This window comes from Emydura macquarii, unplaced genomic scaffold (assembly GCF_026122565.2).
Source record: "Emydura macquarii macquarii isolate MOO-44397 ecotype Brisbane River unplaced genomic scaffold, CSIRO-AGI_Emac_v2 contig_1146, whole genome shotgun sequence".
Taxonomy (NCBI): Eukaryota; Metazoa; Chordata; order Testudines; family Chelidae; genus Emydura; species Emydura macquarii.
The window spans coordinates 20,586,682-20,607,926 of record NW_027131283.1 but is presented as its reverse complement, the minus strand read 5'-3'; the positions used below and the strand labels follow the sequence as shown (position 1 = coordinate 20,607,926).

The 21,245-nt window shown below is 38.1% G+C and overlaps 1 protein-coding gene across 6 annotated transcripts in view; it reads right to left on the bottom strand.

Annotated features, from left to right (window-relative positions):
- LAMA2 (laminin subunit alpha 2) overlaps positions 1 to 21,245 on the bottom strand; it is a 482,162-nt gene that overhangs the window by 27,939 nt on the left and 432,978 nt on the right. For all 6 annotated transcript variants that reach the window (XR_010919459.1, XM_067546727.1, XM_067546728.1 and 3 more), the window contains 6 exons: positions 16,252 to 16,411; positions 10,657 to 10,781; positions 8,703 to 8,865; positions 6,591 to 6,735; positions 5,296 to 5,434; positions 787 to 907 (listed from right to left, as the gene is read on the bottom strand). Coding sequence is in view for 5 of the 6 variants with exons in the window: in XM_067546727.1 (XP_067402828.1) it covers positions 787 to 907; positions 5,296 to 5,434; positions 6,591 to 6,735; positions 8,703 to 8,865; positions 10,657 to 10,781; positions 16,252 to 16,411 (853 nt within the window). In the remaining variant the exon portion in view is untranslated. The remainder of the gene's footprint in view (positions 1 to 786; positions 908 to 5,295; positions 5,435 to 6,590; positions 6,736 to 8,702; positions 8,866 to 10,656; positions 10,782 to 16,251; positions 16,412 to 21,245) is intronic.

Below are 21,245 nucleotides of genomic sequence, written 5' to 3'. Positions count from 1 at the left end.
AGTATAGACGTTTGGGCTTGGGCTGGAGCCCTAGCTCTGGGATCATCCCCCTCACGGGATCCCAGAGCCCAGGCTCCAGCCCAGCCTGAATGTCTACATTTCAGTTCAACATCCCATTAGCCTGAGCCTGAGGCAACGGACACAGGCCAGCCATGGGTTTTAAATTGCGGTGTAGACATCTACATAGTCTCTATAACCCTTCAATACCTCAGTCTCCTCATCCACAAAAAGGAGGTAATGATACTTATCTTACAGTATTGTTACAATTCTAAATTAATTAGTGTTTGAAAAGGACTTTGAGACACTTAAATAGAAAGTGTTTCAGAGGGCTATGTAGTACTGGTACATTATTAAATCCTGGTAGGGCTACTCAACCCTTTATTTTTCTGAGGCAGAAAAAGTTATTTTTTACTCAGCTTACCATGTGAGAGTCCTTTGTGGGGGACTGTGGATGAATGGGTTGTCACTGTATAGCCTAGAGGTAGCTGCATTTCAATTATCCTGAATCTATGGTCCATTTCGTGATTTGTAAAGTGCTTTAAGATCCTTTGTAATGAAAGATGCTATAAACAGTAACTACTATATAGTTAGTCTAACTCTATTCTCATTAAAATCAATAGTAAAGCTCCCATTGTCTTTAGTAAGTTGGAGCAAAGGTAGACCAACGCTAGGTGCTTTTGAAAATCCCACCCTATGCGCACAGTATGTGATCAATATCTTGTGTCGTTAGCAAAAACAGAAAATATTTTCACCCCTTTAGCCAAACTGAATAGAAGATAGACAAACCTCCAGTGTGCATCCTTTGGTTATACCAACAAAATCAGGGCTGTTCAGTATATTATATGGTGTTCGTGAAATTTCAATATCCCTGAGGCAACCTGCATATTTCTTTAAGTTCACTTCAGGTCTGTAAAAAAATAAAATTAAAAACGTAGCGCTGTCATGTGAGTTAACATGCAGCATGTATTCTATGTCCACTATACAGACTTTATCAATCAGACCCACACACTCATGCATTTATATGTACAAAGATACTATACTGTATTTTTTTAAGCACCGGTACATATTTACACACACTTGCATATACACAGAGTACATCCTGCAACGTCCATCCACACAGTGGACTCTGGTTTCCATCATCCATCAAAGGTGTAAAAGGATATTCTTCTCATCCCCCCAGCAGGAACAGTCCTTGACCTTACTGTTTTTTTGTTTTGTTTTGTTTTGTTTTTTAAAAGAAGTGCTGTCACCTTTGACATTTAAATGCAGAAAACTATGAAATAAGTAGGTAGCTGTTCTCCAGGCAAAGCAGAAAGATGCAGGCTGGGAAATCATAACAACAAGGAAAGACCTTGACTGGAAAACAAATGTTTCTTTCATACATACACTAGGTCTTGATGGAAGAGGGACTTTTGTAACTTGAAGTTTAGGATGAAATATTTGTTAAAAACTGCAAGAATATTTCATTCTGAGTCTTGGATTTTTCGAACTAAAATAGCTCTCTTGTTTTGGGAAGCCATTATGCTCACATGGACTGAGATTCATTCCTTACATATCCCTCATTTTTATTTTCAAACACCATTCTATAAAAGCCATAGTATTATTTCAGCCTTTCCCAGTTAGTTAACTCCTCTCCCCCCAAAAAACACTTGGGTTTTGATCTGAAACCTCACTATACTGCCAAGTCACGAAGGGTATCCTAATGTAATTGCAAAATTCCTATGCTATGGTTTGCATAGTATTTCAAAGCCAAAAAACCTGAGCATTTCACTATAACTGGCATGCCAGTGTGGAAGTCATTCAGAGACCTCAGTTCTAAGGGCACTAAATCAAGTCCTAGGACTTGTGGCCAAGTCAGCCCTTATTATAGTCATTAGCCACCAATCTGGCAAGGAGGAACTGCTCCATAATGTCCAGGTTGGCTGAAAAAACAGCTATTCAAGCTGTGGAGACTAAATCCAAAAGGAGCATAATATCTGTAGTTAATTCACCTGGAGTTAATTCACTGATAATTCATGTTATTACAGTCTTTGGAGATGACAACAAACATCTTAATGGGAAAAGGGGACAATGTGACCAACCAAACAAAAGAAAAATGCTTTTAGAAAACAACATGGAACTAAAACTGGGTATTAAAATTAAAAACAAGGGCATTAAATTCAGCATCCCAGAAAAACTAGTGTGTATGATTTTCAAGGCCATTAATTACAAAATAACTTGATTTATAATAAATTATTTTCAACTACACACTTTGGAATTGAAAGCCATTCTTTGCATTATAGCCAGGTCAGGAAGCACAGCACAGATTCTGACAATTTTGCATCCTTTACTTAAATTAGACTAACCCTCTGATTTACTAAAATAATCCAAACTCTGCTTTATTCACAGCCATTTAGTTATAGTCAGTCTTTCTTTTATGATTCTCTACATCCCATCTCTTATTAGTCAGTGCTTCTTTAGAGGTTTAACATGCCAGCAGCAGAGCTGTTTTGCAATCTTGTCAGCTATTATTCACAATTGCCCAAACACCACCAAGTTGCACAAATGCCCACATGCATGTGTCTGCCATCTAAATAGCAACTCCACATTCCCACTCTTTTTCACTGACATACCCAATTTATGAAATTTGCTTTTTCCAACCTACAACTCCTAACTAGAGTTATGTGAACTTTACCTCTGTATGAAATTTTAACTCTGCTTTCATGTTTTATTAAAGCCCCAACAAGGTCAAAGTTCATCCAGACGTTTTCTGAGATTCACAATATTTTTTGAAAACCTGGGTTGAATTTCAGATGAACTTGAGTATGGTTTCCCTGAAGCATGTCGGTTTCCGGGGAGAAATGTATGGTTTTGTTCTAAACATTAGGGTTTGTTGGTTTGAAGATTGGATGTTTCTGAGTCAAAACCAGGTACTAACTTGGAGGTTTGGGCAAAATTTAATTCACACCTGAAAACTCAAAGTAAAATTCAGGGACACAAACCAACCCAAACTGAAACAGAAAAGGTGTCACAACACCCTCAATTGACTCAAAAGGGCAAGTTTCACACAAATCTGCTCCTAACATTCCTGCCAATTTTAGGAATTAAATTATTGACTTGGAGAACAGCACTTCCTGAACACTGGTCCCTAAACATGTTGAGCCATTAAACTGCCCCATGCTTAGCAGAAATTGCATCTGTACTTTTAAATACTGCCTGTGCCTGGTGGTCTTTTGCCAGGATCTTGATCGAATTTAAAAAAAAAAAAACAACTCATAGCAGAAATAAGCAGCTATGTGAGAAGGCGAGAAAGGTATTTGCGTATGTGTGTGCACAGCGTGCAACAAGACAGTGTTAAGCACTTAGGATCAACTTTGCCTGTTGCAGCAGGAACAACTTGCTCAATTAACAGCCCCAGGGGAAAAGCTAGTGTAAATGCTACCCACAGGCTGCTTCTGCGCTGCCACCTGATCCAAGCTGCACTTACTCAATGCATGCAATTCATGCAGATATTTAATTATTTTTACCTTGCTTTCATACTGGGATAAAAGAGAGGAAAAAAAACAAATTTATTTTTAATTACATTCATTATAGAAAATGACATTCATTATCAAGATTCAGAACATTTCAGACTGAAATAGATCTAGATCACCCTGTGAAAACAGATGCTGGATGGTGAGATTCTTTTAATTTAAATAAATATACAAACAGACCTTAATAAGCTAGCACAGTTAATGGTGTTATTCCTCTCCACACATTCTCCCTTAAAATGTCATATAGCTCAGTAAACTCTTTTGTTATTTGTTGTTATAATTAGTCATGAGTAAAAGAAAATCATAAAAGTAACTGGCAGGAGATGGGTCTGGGACTGACACAGCCTGGCATTTACAAAGTCATAGGTAGCTCAATGTCCGCTGCTTGCAGCAGCTCAAATGATCTTTATCTTGGATAGTAATTTACCGTAACATGCATCTTGCACCGGGTCACAACTCATGAATCATAGCTGTAGGCACAACAATTCCCACAGTTTCAAGTAGCTATGGTGTACTTGGTTTCCTAAGCAACCACAAAGGATATGCCTCAGGGTAATTTCTTCACATAATTTGGCATACGCCAGTGTGACTTCACAATTACATAATGCAATATGAGACTTCATGAGTGAAACTGCGTGGCTTTTTTTAATGTAAGGTAAACTGACATCAGAGGTACAGTAATCTAAATCTAATAAATTAACAAACATGTCTATTCTCCCTTTGGTTGTGAAACAGCCCAAAAAACTATAGTTATGGTTCCCTGTGCACAAGGTGACTTTAAGACTGTCATTATGAAATGTAAATGAAGTTGACACAGATTAATAGGCTTGTTTTTGTTATCGTTTATCTGCTCATTGTAGCTCAGATTTTTTCTGTTGCAGAAATTGCTGAGCATTCATTGAACCCTGGAAAGATTTTTCAGGTTATTTAAAAGCCCCTGTTAAATTCCAACATCTCATATCCCATTTCTTAGCTAATATAGTACAGTGAAAAGAACATGCAATATATTTTATGCAGTGTGAAATTTACTATGGAAGAGATTTGTCTGAGTAAGCAATTCAGCACTTGGCCCACAGAAAAAAATAAAATAAAATGAAATTAACCACATTTCATTACTTTCATTTAAAAGTATACTGTATGATATTTTAAATATATTCAATATAATACTGGAGCACAAAGAATTTTACCTTAGTGAGGAGTTCAGGAATGGAACTTTTGTCTTCAAATAGATTTTAAAATAAGTACAATGTGCAATCCATTTTATGTAACACATATTGAATGTGTATTAGGTCCCAATTCTGCAAAGACTTACGCAAGCATTTAATGTTATACACATGAATAGTTTTCAGTGAGACTATTAATGTGTGTAAAGTTAAACATGTACTTAAGTAATTGCAGGATTTGGGCCTCAGTTTGGTTTATAGGTTTGGAGCTGTAAATTTTTATTTTTATAGGAAGCAAAGAAATGCGTGGAGAAAGAGAAGCCCACTTACATCATTGTGGTTCCACACACAGCCTCAGGAACCTTAGTGTAGTATAATCAAAGTTCACAGTGTGTTTCAAATGGAGCAGTGAACAATTCAAGCCATTTTAACGTGTGAGCTGGCACTTACAGAGGCAATATCACTCAAGACTGTCAATGCCAAGTACCTTTGGTCCTGCATTTGGAATGGAATTCACCATTCTCTCCTGGCAAGTGAATTTGAGGAGAAATACGTACCTATGAGAGACTTACATTATCTGCCCTCCCCATAGGCTAAGACATTGTTTTAGGTCCAATTACCTCAGGTTTCTCAGAGTTGGCAATCCACCAAAATATATTTTCTCATCAGCTTTCAAGTTGAGACCAAAATGGCTACCTGTAGAAGTTGTTGTTATGATCTCTTCTTGATTGGTGTCTATGTCTACAATTGATACGTTGGCTGGAAAAAATTAAGTTTAAAATCAGACATAAATAATAATGTCCTATATTACCCAGTGGAAAAAAACAGGAGGGAAATAATTTTTTTAGAGTGTAAGTAGTGGGGTAGTATCTTCAGGTCAGCTACTGGATTTCCAAATCATAAATTAACTGGATGGGAGGAAAAAAAACACATTTTTCTCTGTTGCCATAACAACCTGGAAAATGCCATAGCAATCCTGTATGCTTTATTTTTAAACATGTTCTATCCCAGCCCTAACTAATTTGTCTTTAATGTCAGTACTTTATTCAGTGAAGAGTTCAGGACAAGATCAATTCACCTCTACTGTGCTGGTTTGAATCCAATGCAGGCCAAAAGTAAGCAAAAGCTTTTACGATATGATGGTTGCTCAGTGTCATAAGTGTCTCAGTTCAAGTCCTAGTGGACATATACCTACCTCACAAAACAAACCCCATCCCACACACAATTGCCAGTACTGTCAGCAGGCTGAGCAAAGGTCAAACATGGAATGGATATGGAGACTAAATTCCCCTCTCTCCCCCCTGCAGTTCCTGTTTAGCTTTAGTTTTTGTACAACTAGAGATTAAAGAATCTATGGCACTATTTGAAAAGATGCTTAGATTTGCAGTCTGGGTTCCAAGGTCCATAACACTGTGCAAGATGTTTGTGAGTATATAATAGCTTCCTTGTTTATCCACACAATTATTGCACTAACAGTATTTAACTCATTACTTTTTAAAACACTTTGGGATATCCAGAGTGTGAAAAGCTTTGTAAAGCATAAAACCAATTTCTAGTCTAACAGAAATCACATAGGTTTGTTTTATGAACTTTAATCATCAGGGCACTGCACGAAAAAAACATTTTTCACTCAAATGCATTTTAGAATGTAATTTAGCCAGCTGTAAGGCAGAATTATGCCTGAAAATTAAGCTATTGGTTTCAAAAGACAATCATAAAAGACCTGGCTGACACTGCAATCAGTCATTTCTAACCTAAGCCACCTGCAACCTAAGCAAAAGAAGTTGCTAAATCACTTTCTTATAGAACTTTCTAATTCAGCAGTTTTGTACATCATCTTCCCCATGATTAGATGGATAGCTGTACTGGATACTGTAATTAGGGCACTTATGATGTTATCACTGTAGGAACTCACCTTGTTTTTGTATTCTTGATAGGGTGAATGATTTCCATTTCCCATCATTATGGTTTTGGTTGCCCACAGCAGAAGTTGTACCCGAACCCAGATCATAGCTGACTTTTATATGCCCATCACTGAGCTCTACGCTCATGAAATCTTTCTGTTAATGAGACAGATTAGACACATTGTTTAGACACACTGGAAGACTGGTTCCTATTCTCTGTGATAAGCAATATTTAACATGAAACAATTCTTTCTTTTCTGAGTGACAATATACAGTGTCTTTATTAAAGCTGCTAAACGCCTCAAATATGTATTATCTCTAACTACAGTAGAGTGATATGTGCTGTCAAAGAGTTGTTTTCTTTACTTCCTACCTTCTTATATAGGTCACTGGCTAAATTGGTGGTTTGTCCTGCAATTTACATCTAGCCAGTGATCTACCCCAAATGGAATTGTGTAGTTCAGTTTGCTATTATTCCTATCAACCACTTGTGTTGATATCTAAGTACCATGAAGTTACAGCTCTGGTGGTTGACTGGAGCTGTGGTACAATAAACTACAATATCTAGGGCAAACAAAGGCTGGTAGGATGCAAGGGGGGGGGGGGGGAATTACTAGCTCACGAGGGAGCCAGAGGCCTGGCTAATGGGGAAGGTAGGACTTGAGAAATGGGGAACTACAAATCCAGGGCAAGAGATCATCAGAGAAGTTTTTAATTTTTGTTCTCGTTTCTCTCAAGGCTGCGCCTACCAAACGTTGGCTTTGCATACTTTTTCTGCAGTTAAGGGAGTCTTTGGTGGTGAAGTGTGCACAATTCTTTGCTTTTGCAAAATTGTGAGAATAATTATATTTATACACACACACACACACAATTTTTGGTGGAGGGGAAGAGGGGGAAATTTAATTAAACCAGAACTATGGATATTCACTCATACCTATTCATGGACTACTAGAGCAGGTGTTCTCAATGTTTTTTCAAAGTGCGAGCCCAAATTTTAATAGAGAAACTATTTCATGGACCATCTGAGTTCCCATTGTATGGCCCACCTATCCTCCTATTCACAACTGCAAAATATCCCTAGAGCAGCTACCACAACTGCTTACATGAAAAAATAATATTATGAAAATAATGTACTTTTGGCTGTCTTTTAATGTAGTTCCATGACTGGAAATAAGCCAGCACTGTGTGATCAGCCAATGCCACATGACCACTAGTAAGTGTTCTGCAATGGTCCAAGAAGCACCATTCTGAAAACCTCTGCATGGAAGATCACAACCCATATTAGAAGGATAAAGTGGGCTGGATTCAACTCTTAGTTAGGAAGTTGTAAATCTGGAGCAGCTGTACTGAATTTTAGTGGAGCTACACCAGATTTACATCAGTGTAAATGAGATCAGGATCTGACCAGTTGTCTTTCAGAATAATCTCTTCCTGCTGTCCACAGACCCTTGACAATGCAAATGAAAAAGTTAAACAACCTTAACAAACAGGGTCTGAAATTATCCATTTCAGCTGTAGTGTGAGAATACCAACTGTTATTTTTAAAAAGAAATGGCAGCATCACATTTTGTTGGCTGCTACATACAATCTCCCTATCCTGCTGCTCACATTGGGCACAAACTACTTCACTTAATTTTGTATACAAATAATTCTGTACTCAATCCGTTCTTGTGCCTATCATTTCCCACGCACTATATTTTAAGTCACAAAGATCTAACCAAACAGAAAAAAAAAATCAAGCAATTTGCTAATTTGAGCATTTTGAAACTTGGAATAAAATCCTGGCTGCACTAAAGTCATTGACTTCCATAGGGTCAGGATTGAACCCTTAACATTTTCTCCTTAATTTAACATATGAACACACCCCACTGCCCCACCACCACTCTCACATCTGAACACAAGAAGTCAGCCGGAATACTGCCCTGTATACTTGAATATTGTCGTATGCAAATCATTTCAGACTCCACAACTCACAAGCCATAAAACTCACTAGCTTCAGTACTGAAATGATAATCAGCATCATAGCACATTTGTTTTTTAATTTCCATTTTTTCTTTTGAGTACTAGGTATTCAGTAATTTTAAAGATAGCATGAAACATGATGAGAGGTTTGTGTTTTTTACCAAGTCATCTGTAGCAAGGTACATCAGCAGAGCACTGGAAGAGAAGGTCTTGAATTTGAACATGACCATAGAAACATTGGGGTTCCAGCGGACTGGACGGCTCACCAAAGCATAACCATCTCCATCAAACTGAACAGTTCCCTCACTGTCTGGCACCTGTGGGCTAAAAAAGAAAGAAAATCTTCATATCCCCAACCAGTTTTTCCGACTGCTTTGGGTCAAAAGGGGACCACGGAAATCTGAAGGAAGCCAAATTTTATACAAACATGTTTTCCGACACCTGAACCCTCAAACTCAGCCCACCTGATATAAAACATGGAAGGTAGTCTAGAAGAAAGATAGGGGAGATGTCTGCCTTGTGTGGTTTCATGGTCCATATAATTTCATCTTGTATCTTTTATTGTGAAAAGATTCATGAGAGCATTATGTAACTTCTCATATTATTTATTATTAAGTGATTTTAGTAGATGTCAGATTGATCGACCGAAGTCCTCTATTTATTCACAGAAGACATACAGCACAGCTCTGTCAGTTTCTTTACATTGTTCTGCCACTGTGCCTTAACTCTGTTAATGTCAGAGACCTCAGGTCTTGAATCTTGGTCTACAGAGCTCTTCAGAGCTCGTAAGCTCCAACTTGCCGTTCAGTGACTTGCTAACTATTGTCAGACTGGGATCTGAACTCTGATCGAGGACCCCAATCCTTGAATCTGATCAGCAGAATGCTGAGCTTCCTGATTGGTTCACAGCTTTTATATAAATCACACACTGGCAGGTTTCCATGCAACTGGGTTCTCCCTGCTTCGGACTGCTTCCCCTGAGATACCTACTTCTACTGCCTGCTGCTGATCTCCTGGTAACCTGACATGCCTGCCTCCTGACACCTGATTCTTGGTTTGCCCTCTGGTCTGTTTCGGACTCTGATCAGGAGTCTGGAATCAGGAGTCTGGGATTGGATCTGGCCTGGCCCCCAACTTCTGCTCTGAAAATTAGGTTAGACTGCCCACATCCAGGTTGTGACAGTTAAGAAGAGACCACATGTATCAGGGAGAAGATAATTCAGTCTCCCTTGCCCTTTAAACACTGGCTTCTCTTCTGAGACTTCCAATAAGAGATGCAATTAATGGCAGCTTACTATGATGGTGACTTTTGTGATGTGGATTCTTGCCCACTCTTGTCAGACAGACAACCGGTGGCTTTTGACCACTACTAAGCTCAGCTCGATTTGAACCAGTGATTGAGAGACAAAGAACTGGCATGCCTAGTCCTCATGCAATGTTCCATTATGCATGGTATTCCCCCCATTTTCACATGTAAAAAAGGACCTTGGATTTAGATTTCTAATTTCCACAGTCATGTTTAATGGCAAGTTATTTTCAAGTGTATTTTCCAGGAGAGCAATTTTATGTGGTCAATCTGAAGCTCTTATTGTGGTAATAGGGCAATGAATCGAGTTAAGGTAAATGAAGTTTGCACTTTCCTACACATTCCTAAGCCCAAACATTCTTTTTTCATTCCTTCTCTTGATTTCCAGTCAAGCAGTTTTGGATTATCAGCAATGTGTTTGAAAAATGAGATTCACTCCGTTTTGGATTGATCCAAAGTGCGATGAGGTCAATAGAAGATTTTCCACAATTTCAGTAGCTTTTGGAGCAAGATTTTACTGGGCTCAGATCATGGCACTTTCTCCCCATTACTCTTAAATCTACTGAAGGTATTGCTGACCTCCTTTATGAAATGGGGGACACAAATGTCTTCTTGGCATTATTGTAATGTAATTATTAATATTTTTTTAATTAATTGATTTATGTGCAGTATGCCATATTGTACTTGCTTACTTACAGGGGTGTGGTTGATATAGATATTCCTCTTTTATTCCACAACAGAATGATGCATTGTCACAGATAGGTTAATAAAGGGTGAGGAGCATAACAAGAAGCCAGTCCATTACCAACCTGACAGCACATCCTTTGCAGTCACCCTCTGTGTCCCTGAAATTCCACAGCCCTATGGGCTTGCTGTCCAAGTACGTTTCACCCATGCAGCCAGTGAAGGTCGTGACTCTTACAGCATCTGATTTCTGCAAACAGAAAAGAAGGGAACTTGTTGGAATGCAGCTTGAAATGATTTGTTATCTTCAAAGCATAATTGTGGAATGGATACAACAATTGCTGAAAGAGACCAGGGATTTTTTATGAAATATCATTCTCATCCCACAAATTCTTTTTTTTTAAACAAGTGGTAGGGCATTGATGAGCGAGTGTGGGAGGACAGTAGTACTGGGGAGACAGGATATGTAAGAGTAGGGAGAAGATCTGGGCACAGTAATTCTTGGATCTCTTCCTGATCCCACTGCTCCACCTGCCACCCCAGATGTGCATGATATTTACTATCATTCCACCTGTGGAAGACTCTTTTCAGAGTTTATCAGTGTTTTTCCCTTAACAGATCAAGGTAGGAGCTCTGTTATCTCCTTTACAATATGGTAAATGTCCACATTATATTCAGTCCTTGAAAGCCTGGAAGGGGAAAGACTAGAAATTGAACCAAGTGAACCACTGAGCATCATTAACCCACTTGGCTAAACCTGGAAAAAATCATTTAATTTTGGATTTTTAAAAAGGTTATGGATAACCAAGCAAAATTAAACCCTGAAATATCAAAAGCCTTCTAGGCTATGGTAATACAAACTGCCTAGCGTCCTGCTCATTTGATCCAACTGAAATTAACATGAGACTATGATCAGCTAATATATGACAAAGCACAGAAATTTCATCTCAGTTCATCCTTCTAAAATATCTAATTTCATTTGAAGTTTTACTTCAATACCAGCTGATTTTAAATCTATGCATTTAGGAATTTGAGACACACAAGCACCTGCTGCTGTCTATGAAGGAATTATGAATATTAAGAACTTTAATGTGCAAGAACATGGAGAAGAGCATCTTGAAAACTTTCAAGGAAGAGTATAACTTGAAAGTCAATGTGCTGGTGATATTTAAGTAGTATTTTCAGATTTAAACCCTGCTGAGTGTCAAAACCTTCTAATTGCTCTTGACCCATCATTTCCAAGATCTCTCGACCTCTTTTCCCTCTGTGATTCTAGTGTTGTTTTTTTTTTAATCTTTTATTTAGTTTTTATATGGTACATAGTTTATAATGCATCATTTACAAGTTATTCTTGTTAACTGTTTTTTGCAGCAAACACACTAAATATGTTCGAAAAGGAGAATATGATATGTACCCAGTTAAACTAGTTATGATATCAATAAAATTGAATATGTTATAGAAATTACTAAATATTGGATGCATTTGGAATACTGGGTAACAACAGACATCCTAGTTAAGTAAACACTGCATAGTCTCAAGAAACTACTCAGTACGTTGCTACCAATAATTTCCATTAAAAAGTCATGATTGATCAAATGGATATTCATCTCTTTGAGTTATAGCTTCTAAATAATCTTTTCTTTAAAGAAACAAATCCGAGGTTTTACAGCATAGCTGCTGAAGATAATACCAAGGACAAACATTATTTAATTAAATGAACTCCTCTTGCATTGGCAGCCTTTGCACAGTGACAGTCATTTTTGCTTCTAAAAGCTGAATTGGAAAGCATAGCTGCCGTGAAGACAGTGGCCGCTTTTCCACAACAACCTTTCAATTCTCCAGACTTTATAACCTAGACATAATTTTCTTTTTCAAACTGGAATTTAGGTCAATGGCTCAGTCTGGTAGTATTTATTCCCCTTCAAATTTATGCTAAAATATATATGTGCAGACATTTTAAAATGGTATAGCTGTACAAATAAAAACAAGCTAGCCTGAGAGCTTGACTCTCTGGTGCTTTGATAACTCAAAAACAAAGTCTGAAATGAACTAAAACCATATACGTGAACTTTAGTTTTTAGTTTTGTGCTATGGCTTTGAGGCCTCCTTGCTGTGACACACCACTCTTGGCCAACAGATCAAATGTGCTGGCCAAGGGGCTTCCTGAAGCCTGTGGATGACTTTTCAGTTCTAGAAGCATTTTAAAACATTGGCTTTTTAAAAAATAATTAAGCTTCTAGGTCCAATTCAGGAAAGCACCACTAAATTTAAGCATGCTGAAATCCCATCTAAGTCCACAGGACTTAAGTTCATGCATAAAACTAAGCATGCTCTTAAGTCTTTCCTGACTAGGGAAGGACTTAAGCACATGATTAAATGCTTATCTGAATCAGGGTCCTAGCCCTTGTTACCTGACCCAGTTGTGCTGCTGTCTTCTTGAGTCTGTAGCCAGCCTGACAACAGGTCAAATTCACTACTGGTGTAGGCAGAAGCAGTTCTACTGACTTTAATGTAGTTGTGTCTACTTAGGTGTTTGGAGATTATTAGCAATATCTCTGAAAACTGAGTATTGTCTCTATTCATCTTAATTGTGTGTTTACTCTGAAGCCTAATGATGAGTACTGAAATGATAACATTATTAAATATGTTATTGCTGAGCATGACAGCAGAAATATCCAGCTAATACATTTATCCAACATGGCTGAATACCACAGAAATTAGATACCAGAGAAAAGACACATTAGGTGTGTGATGTACCACCTGTAGCCTCTGAATTGTCTCTAGATTTCTCTCTCTCTGAAGGAGCAGTGTATAAGTAAGAGAAGGTATGGGGAAGAGAGATAGTGAGCTGCTGTGCTAGTTATCTAGATAGATCTGAAAGGGGTCCTTCAGCTGGTAGTTGTAGAAGGCTCATTTTGTAGCTGACTGTGGAAGGCTCACTACTCTCTGCAAGTCTGAAGCTCCCTCTGGTCTGTTGGTAGCTCATAGAATATTATTGTCGGGTATTTTCTTCAGGGACTCTTTTTGCAGCTCACAAGGGAAGCTTAAGTCTTTCTTTTTCAGCTGCTGGCAAAGCAAGGAGATGGAGAGCAAGCTAGACCCAACATTTGCAGCTGCTAGGGCAGCATGGGAAAAGAGGGTAAGCAAAGGCTGTTGTCCCTCACTATCCTTTTTTTCGGACATTTTCAGTGCCTTTCCTACTTTCTGATGCAAAAACAAATGATAAAGAACTGACCATGACAGTTATCTTTGTACTTAATGGTTCAAGAAGAAGCTTCAAGATTTATTTGATCAACAGATCAGAAACTTTCAGAGAAGAATAAAGTGTACAAGTTGTTTGCAGACCCATTTTCAGGTAAAGCAGAAGTGGTTTAGATCAAAGTTCAGCCAATAAGAATGGATTTACAATTCTCTAATCCAAATTTCTGGGTGTCTACAAATGCTTATCTAATACCTGATATTCAGAGTTATGTAAGACAGCTGTTATTTATGCAAGCCTACATGCACTTACGGCACTCTATACATACGAATAATAGCATTTATCTGCATATTTTAGAATTAAGACTTCAGAAAACAGAACTTCCGTTCCATGAGAAATTCTCATATTTCAACATTTGCTTTCATCCCCCAAAAATTGAAATGTTCAAAATTTTAGTGCAACAAAGTTCTGAAAAATTTTAATTTGGAAATGTCTAAATAAAAAAATCTCAACATTTTTGATGGAAATGAGATACTTTGTTTCAAAATGCAAAAATATATTTGAAAATAAAATTGTTTCAAGTTTTCCTGTCAAAAAAATGGAAAATTTCATTGAATGACTTTTTCCTTCAAAACATTATTTCACTTAAAATGTATACTTCTTAATTTAATTTATACTTCTTTTAATACTTATTTGGTTGGGAAATTTCTACTGTAGAAAAATTTCAACCATCTCTATTCAGAATAAATCTTACTTGCATTTATATCTAAGTTAAGTGCAGCCCTTGGATTCCTGGTAACTTACCAATGCAACGCAGGTGCTACAAATGTTGTGCACTATTTTTTCTCGTAGGTAAAAAATTACCTTTTACAGCTCTCATGATGTTAATCTCTCTCTTCTTGACCCCTATCATGAGTCCCATGGATCTGGAAGCACTAGGGATAGAGAAGAGCACCCACAGGAAAAGAACAGGAGGAGGAGCCAACAGAAAGGAGATTGGAAGTTGTCTTAGACAGCATTGAGTTGGGAGTAGGAACAGATGGATAAGTGAATAGTCGCAGTAAAGATGGAAGCAGGATGTACTGTGACTTGTAGGAAAGGGAACAGAATGGATGGGTGAGCACAAAGAGAAGGCAGAAGTGTGGTAGAAGGAGATGCATTTGGGGCGCAAGCAAAGGGGAAAATGGAGGGTAGGTTAGCAAAAGGAGTGTGTGGACTGTGGAGCTGAACTCATGGGATTGAGAGAAAACAGCTGGAAGAAAAAAGGTTCTATGAAGGATTAGGAGGAACATACCAGTGTCCAAAAATAAGAAAAACAAAGCAAAAAATGGATTAGCATACGGAAAGAAAGAGGAGAGACTCAATGGAAAGGACATGGATTCATAGAATGAACAGACATTGTTAGGGGACTAGTATTGTTTTAAGAGCTTTGCTTTTGTGTGTGTTTGTACAATACCTAGCACAATGGGACCCAACTTGTTTGCAGTGTTTAGGTGCGTGTGATGGGGTGTACCAACAGTACACTGGGCCTGGAAGGGCTGAGAGCCTGTGGTGCAATCATCCTTACCCCACTACACTTGCAGTAGGTATCAAGCCAGGAGAGAGGAGTTAAAAGGGCTGAACCTGGCTCAGTTAAGGGCTGACTAGGAAGGAGAGCAGATCTGTGGCTCTTACTCAGTAGAGAAGCCTGGCTGGAGTCAGGGAGCTGAGCTAGACTGCTGGCAGATAGACGGTAGTTAGATCTGCAACAGGGAGCCCAGAACAGTTGGAAAAGAAAGCAGCAGGATGTGAGTCCACCCTGGATTCTGTGCAATGGTGGAGGGCAGGGAGCAGAAAGACTCCAATGAGTCAGGGACTGCCTTGTGAGGTGAGTAGAGAAAATTCTTCTGTAGCAGAACCGGGGGGGGGGGGGGGAATTGCTAAGATGCTGTGCAGTGAGCCTGTAGAAGAGGCTTACACAGAACAGAGCTGATACATGGGGGCCCAGGAAGAGGCTAAGGCAAACATCTAAGACAGGGCAAGGCAAGAAGCGGTCCAAGGAAGGTTTGTGCAGTCAGGTGTTGATTGCCTATTCAAAGGTCCCTGGACCAGAACCCAGTGGAAAGGGATGGCCTGGATTCCTCTACCAACCCACTGAGGAAGGTGCAGTGGAAAGTCCCTGAGAAAGGGTAAGCCCCCGGACACTGGAGGAAGGACTAGTGAGTCTGGATTCTAACTGAAGGTCCAACGTCAAGTTGATCGACTATTATTTGGGAAACTAATGGTCTACCCTGGAAGGGATGGAACTCTGTGTGACCTGGCAAGAAGCAGCAGACCACTGCTGGGTTAGAATGGCTTTTTGGCAGGGGATGCAAAAGAAGAAGAATCTGCCATACTCAGCCACAAGGGCACCCGTGCTGGCTGGTGAGTCACACGCTTTCACTGCAATGTAAATATGAATTAATTATAATAATAGCTGGCACTGCCCACGGAAATAAACAAGCCAAAGGATTAATGCACCAATAGTGTGGAAGCACATTACCTTAATTTTCCCAGTGAGACCACCAACGAATAGCATGGCATTTGCATCTACATCCAGAATAGTATAACCAGGTGGAGAGACTGCGCTGAAGGTACTTGGCATGATGGTAGCTTTGGGACCATCCAGTGCTCGTACTGAAATTGTGCCCTTTTTCCCAGTCCTTGGAATTGGACCAAAGCAAATAAATAAGTAAATAAATCTGCTGTCAAACCATAACAAATTAAGCTGCATATTTTCCAGACATCTTTGAAAATTGACATGCAGTACTGGTCTGTTTGTAACTTGATATTATTCAGTTTTCAATACAAATCAATAGAGGTTTGTTAGCTTTTATATATCTGTGCAAGCTCCAAAACTGATCACATAACAGATGTTTCTTCTCACCTCAATATTCTCACTGCATATAATTCATTATTTGCATATATTACGTGGTGAATTCACCCTCTAAAAATAGAGAATCTTCACTTTGGATAATTATTATGACCCAAACAGTACAGTGTAATTGTATCTTGACTTAACAAATGAAGTAGGCTATGATCCAAATTCCTTTTTTGAACTTCATATGGTTTATTTGATTAATTTTATTCTTCCAAAGTGGATGATCATATAACAAAGCCTTTTAATTTATTTCATTGTAATGCAGGAGACCAGCATCCTCCACAAAGGAGCTCCCTGGTTGATTATTACACTCAGGCACAAGCCCAATTTTCTTCAAAATGGCTGCCTTGTTGTGTTTAAAATTGCCTTTTTATATTTTATAATATGAGTTGCCACAGTTTCTGCAGTGTTTCCTATTTCTGTAATCAATAGATAATAAATGCAGTATCTTAGATATTGGTGTGGTAATTGTTGACAAATACTTGCAATTTAAAGGAAACCACTTTATGAACCTTTGCACGATAAGGTATGAAATCCTCCTAGACTATTAGCCTTAGGGAAAGATTATTCCAAAGGAAAGGTTAATTTCCTATTAAATTGCAGCAACGTCTTAACATCGTACCTGCAGTATGACCTTTTGGATTTTACCTTTCACCTTGAACTGTCACATGTGAACTCCTCCTACATTATTAAGAATTTAAGATCATGTCATAAATCATTCCAAAGGTAAATCCCTTAATTTTACAATTAGGTCTTGGATTTCACATATGACCAATGTCATGATAATCTGGGCAGTCTTAATATGGGCATATGATCATGCAACCCATATACAGGCTGAAATATGAATTCATGGTATTATATGGAAAATATTTAACTTATGTTATCTGTGATTAATAAGGAAACATATTGCTTTTATTACAACTTGTCTTTTTCTTCCATAACAGTCCACAAATAATTTCACCCACTCCTGCTTACTTCCTATCTCTCTCTTTGCTGGCTACACCATTATATTCTAAAAAGTAATTCCCTAAGCAAAATTATATGGACTTTTCCCAGAAACCAGAGCTGATATTTTCATGTCTGATACATGAGAGTTTCCAGACAGACAGAAGTAATGAGATTACGTTTCACCGAAAGCCTTTCCAGGTAGCATTACTAGCTTGAAAAATAGCCAGTGGCTCCACCTTTATTATGTCTTAGCTAGTAAGTCAAAACTTTTCTTTGGTTTTACAAAAAGCATCCTGAAATTGTCTGGATTTAAACATATACATCTGTTTTTTCTCATTTGAAGAAAATAAAAGATGGCTTTGAGGGCTGAAGTAAACAGTAAACCTAAGAATTAAGGGATACCCCTTAGAAAGACCTGTCATTAGTACTATTTTTACTTTAGGCCCAAATCCAAAGTACAGCAACGAAGCCCATACATAATTGTAAGTATTAAAGTCAGTGTGCCTACTCTTGAGTTTAAAATAGCACATGGGCTTAGGTGCTCTACTGAACCAGGTTGTTGGAGTGGGATGAGGAGAGACAGCAAGACTCCCCTAAATCCATAAATCTCGTTTCTCTTGAAACTCTGAATTTTATTACCTCAAAAATGTATAGCCCTTATGATTATATACTTAAAAGATTAGAAATATTCAGTTTAGGAACAGTTGAAAGAACAGTAGTCAGTACAGGAGAGGCTTTTATTAAAACACTCATATTTGGAGTCTATTGAAAGATCATTTTTGGTGCTTTCAAACTGTAGTGTACTGAAATCAATATTCAATAAAACCAGATTAAAAGACCAAATTCAATAAATCAGAAGTCACTGAGCAGAATATGGTATACATTTTAAGAGCTCTCACATGTCCCAAAGAGCACAGGCGATTTTTTAATCTGCAACTACAGTACACTGCTAACAACAGACCCTCCTCATTAAATAACTCTCTTTCATTTGAAAAAGGCCAGTAAGCTTTAAAGGAAGAACAGCTGACTAACTTGATAGGGTAAGAGACATTAACAGGATTTGAATGATAATTTGTAAGTTTAGAAACTACTACTCAGGTGACAGTTGGGTTCCTGTGAGATAGTTGGCAGACGAACATGTACCAGCATGTTGGCAACTGACAATCTGAAAAATGTACACTGCACTATTAGTGAATGCTTACTACTTAAGAGACGCATGGAGCAAGTGGGCTTCACCTTGCACTAGCTATCAATATCTGAATAACTTTTGTAGCACCACATATAAATCCTTGCTCTTTGACCCACTTGTGAGGGGAGTTACAAGGAGTAAAGTGGGCCTCCAGCAAAGTGTATGTGCCTAAAATAAATGTCTATTTCTGCAGCTGTTCTCCAAAGGAAGGCTATTCCAAACAGAGAGTTAAGATTTTTCTTAAAAAAAGCTTGAAACTTCTCAGCAATATTTATAAGGAATAATAATGAGGTGGTATCTAATTGATATTTGATTAAAACAAAAATTAGACTAGGGCCTGATCTAAAAAACCATTGAAATCAATGGTAATATTTTCATTGACTTTGTGTCAAGTTTTTAAGGCATTTGATTATGTCACAGAATTGACTGCTTTGTGTATTGATAACTTGCTTAATGTTATTCTGATACAGAGAATTTCATTGATCAGGATTTTTATCCCAATTAGTTTTACCTTTACAAGTAAATAACATTCTCACAATATACATAATAGTCCCTGGGAATAGGGACTATCAAAGGAATAACGTAAGTTGTACTTTAATTATTTGCAACAATATTAAGAGATTCAAGGTGACCACTGTATCCACCATTATACATTATATAAAAACAACATAGCAAAGTATTGCTAGGCTGTAATTATAAAAAACACTTTACAAAACACATGCAACCATTATTGTCCCCATCTGACAGACTGGGAAACTGTGACACAGAGATTAAGTGAATTGTCCAAGATAGACTCTGTCTCAGTCCCCTGCTTTAACCACTAGACAATGCTGTCTCAGAGTAGGAGAAAGAGTACCTCTCCCACACCTGGATTTTATTCCCAACTCTGCTGAAGGAATTTGAGCAAGTCAATCTGCATGTCAGTTTCTGCTCCTTTTTAAAGTGTGTTGCAATCCCTGGCTAGGAGGTGCTATATAGATCTAAATTTGCAACATTATTGTGTATGTATGTATGTATATGTGCCTATACACACATCTACAGAGCTGCTTTCAAGGAGAGAGAGGGGGTTATGGCTGATAAAAGTGGGATATAAATACCTTCCCCCATCCCATCCCTCAGTGCACATGATGGCCTGCCCCCTCACCTATGCCAGTCTCTTCTAGTTAGTCTTTGGTTCAGGTAAGTGACATCCACTCACTGACCTACCCCCACTTCTTGACCCTTCCGAGAGACCCAAGGCAGCATGTGAGAGGGAGCCGCTACTTCCTATCTTTCTGCTGCCCAGACAAAGTCCCAAAGCTTCGGAGGTTGCGGTGAGCCCATTCTAGGAATGAGTATCCCCACTACTAGATATTATGTCAGTTGTGTCAGAGAAATTAAAAAGTTTACAGCTGGAATCTGGCAGAAATTTTAAAAGACAAAAGGTGAGAAAGTGCAATTGGTGCAACTGGTTTGAGACCTTTATCAAGGGAGGCAAGTGTGTTATTAGGTTATTAGGGACACAATAGTGATGCAAATTAAAGGTCTTCAGTGTGTGCTCCATCAAGTCTGCTTTAAGAATACAACCCAGTCCTGAGTTCTTCATTTTGATCCCAAAAATCCAGTCTCCCCATAATCTAATCCTCCTAAACACGGCTCCACTCCTTAGATTTGTGCTACTGTAATTGCTTCCATTGCTGATTTAGCAGTCTGTTCCAGTTGCTTTAGATCTAATGCCTTATATATCAAGAACAACAGCTAAATAGGCAATGTGCATTTGTAGGATGTCTAAAATTCTATATCATGTCTGACTCCATTTTCTGCTGAAATAGCTTTCCTGTAAATGAAAGTCCCGTACTACTATGACATGCAGCTATTTCAGTATGTGTAATATGAACTCAGAACGTTCTAACCTGATAAAGATCTTATATAAGTATCCCAATTTGTGTTTTCCCAGCTATAAGATTTAATTGAGCCAGCTTTTGGACACTTTGCTATAATTTTATTTAGCTCTCTGCTTTGAATGGCTGGTTCTGTGATTTCATTAAATTGTTTAAATTGAACATCATTTCCCTCTTCTGAATGCTATGGACATAACAGAAGTTAAAACTCCTAATTTTTTTCTTCCTGTCTCTTTTGATGACTATTTTATCTTTTGTGTGTCTAACGCTACAAAAATTAACATATTATGATGGGACATGATTTATTCAAATTAAGATTCATGTTCTTTATCCAATTTCATTTGATCTGATATTATGTAAAATTACAGGGCTTTGTTCAGCACTAGCAAATAAAGGACACATTATATACTTAGCACACACACGTAGCATGGTTTGCTATTATTACAGCTCCCTTTGCAAATAATTAGTGTTGACATGGCATTCTTTGTGTCTGAAGTATAGTGTTCCTTATGCTAAGTGTATTAATGTTATCTACTTGCTAAAGAAAAAATTATAAAGATTTTAATAGTGGATACTCTATGGTAAATACATAGTCTGCA